At 49.4% G+C, this 1,510-nt stretch overlaps 1 protein-coding gene across 8 annotated transcripts in view; it reads left to right on the plus strand.

The window, feature by feature from the left end:
* Window positions 1-1,339, plus strand: part of LOC129041048 (radial spoke head 10 homolog B) — a 42,412-nt gene extending 41,073 nt beyond the window's left edge. For all 8 annotated transcript variants that reach the window (XM_054496175.2, XM_054496182.2, XM_054496177.2 and 5 more), the window contains one exon: window positions 947-1,339. In XM_054496175.2, the coding sequence (XP_054352150.1) occupies window positions 947-1,127 (181 nt within the window). In that variant the 3' untranslated portion in view covers window positions 1,128-1,339. The remainder of the gene's footprint in view (window positions 1-946) is intronic.
* The last annotated feature ends 171 nt before the right edge of the window (window positions 1,340-1,510 follow it).

Below are 1,510 nucleotides of genomic sequence, written 5' to 3' on the forward strand. Positions count from 1 at the left end.
TTTCTGTATGTCGAGATGACTGGTAGCCAGGGGAGGGGCCCTCGATAGCTTCTTGCTGGAGCTGGTTGCCGGGAAACCAACCACGAGATTAGAGGGTTGGGACTTTCAGCTCCAGGCCAACCTTCATCAGGTCTACATATTGGACCCTCCATAAAATCCCCAAACGGGCTGGGCATCATGGCACATGCCTGTAACCCCAGCACTCTGGGGGGCCAAGGCAGGAGAATCACTTGAGTTTGAGACCAGCCTAGGTAATATAGCAAGACCTCATCTCTACAAAAAATACAAAAATTAGCCAGATGTGGTGGCAGGTGCCTGTAGTCCCAGCTACTTTGGAGACTGAGGCAGGAGGACTGCTTGAGCCTGGGAGGTTGAGGCTGCAGTGATCTGTTTGTGCCACTGCACTCCAGCCTGGGCAACACAGCAAGACCCTATCTCAAAAAAAAATATATACACACACACATATATATATATATACACGTAACTTTGGGAGGCCGAGGTGGGTGGATCACCTGAGGTCAGGAGTTTGAGACCAGCCTGGCCAACCTGGTGAAACCCATCTGTACTAAAAATACAAAATATTAGCTGGGCGTGGTGGCGGAAGCCTATAATCCCAGCTACCCAGGAGGCTGAGGCAGGAGAATCGCTTGAACTCGGGAGGCGGAAGTTACAGTGAGCCGAGATTGCACCATTGCACTCCAGCCTGGGCAACAAGAGCGAAACTCCGTCTCGAGAAAAAATTTTCTTTTCATAGATAGATGAAAAGTTTATTTTGGACTGTGTCGACATGGCATCAGTTAGGCAAAGTGTAGCAACTTACAGTTTTGTTTACACATGCTGTTGAAATGCAGGTATGAAGGGCTGTATACTATAAATAGCATAAAACTGGTTTTGCAGTTTTGAGGGGGATAAAAAAAAGCTACCACCTTCTCATGTTTGCTTTTAGGCTGAATATCTTCATCTTGAGAGAGGAAGAGGCCAAGAGACACGACTATGAGGTGGACATCACGGTGCTCAAGGAGCCGGCGGACGTGTCATCCTCTCACCTCATACTGGACCCTCCCAAGGAGGATGTGACCGTGTCCCCATCCAGCAAGACCATCACCAGCAAGAAGAAGAAAAAGTAGCCACGAGGACACACACACAGGCTTAGGACGGCACGTGCTGTAAGATTTCCTGAGCATTACAGTTCTTAGCACTGTACTCATCACAGTGTTTTAAAATACCCCCTGGCCCACTGCATCTCAGGTTTCCTACATGGCTGGATTACGGGAGTTCGAAACCAGCCTGGGCAACGTAGTGAGACCCCATCTCTGCAAAATTAAAACAGCCAACCGTGGTGGTGTGTACCTGTGGTTCTAGCTTCTTGGGAGGCTGAGGTGGGAGGATTGCTTGAGCTCATGAGGTTGAGGCTGCAGCGAGCCATTGCATTCCACCCTGGGTCATGGACCTGGTGGCCGGTGTAATCTACAAATAGGCAGCAGGAGAGAGACTCAACACAAAACCAGAA

Source organism: Pongo pygmaeus, chromosome 6, assembly GCF_028885625.2.
Source record: "Pongo pygmaeus isolate AG05252 chromosome 6, NHGRI_mPonPyg2-v2.0_pri, whole genome shotgun sequence".
Classification (NCBI taxonomy): domain Eukaryota; kingdom Metazoa; phylum Chordata; class Mammalia; order Primates; family Hominidae; genus Pongo; species Pongo pygmaeus.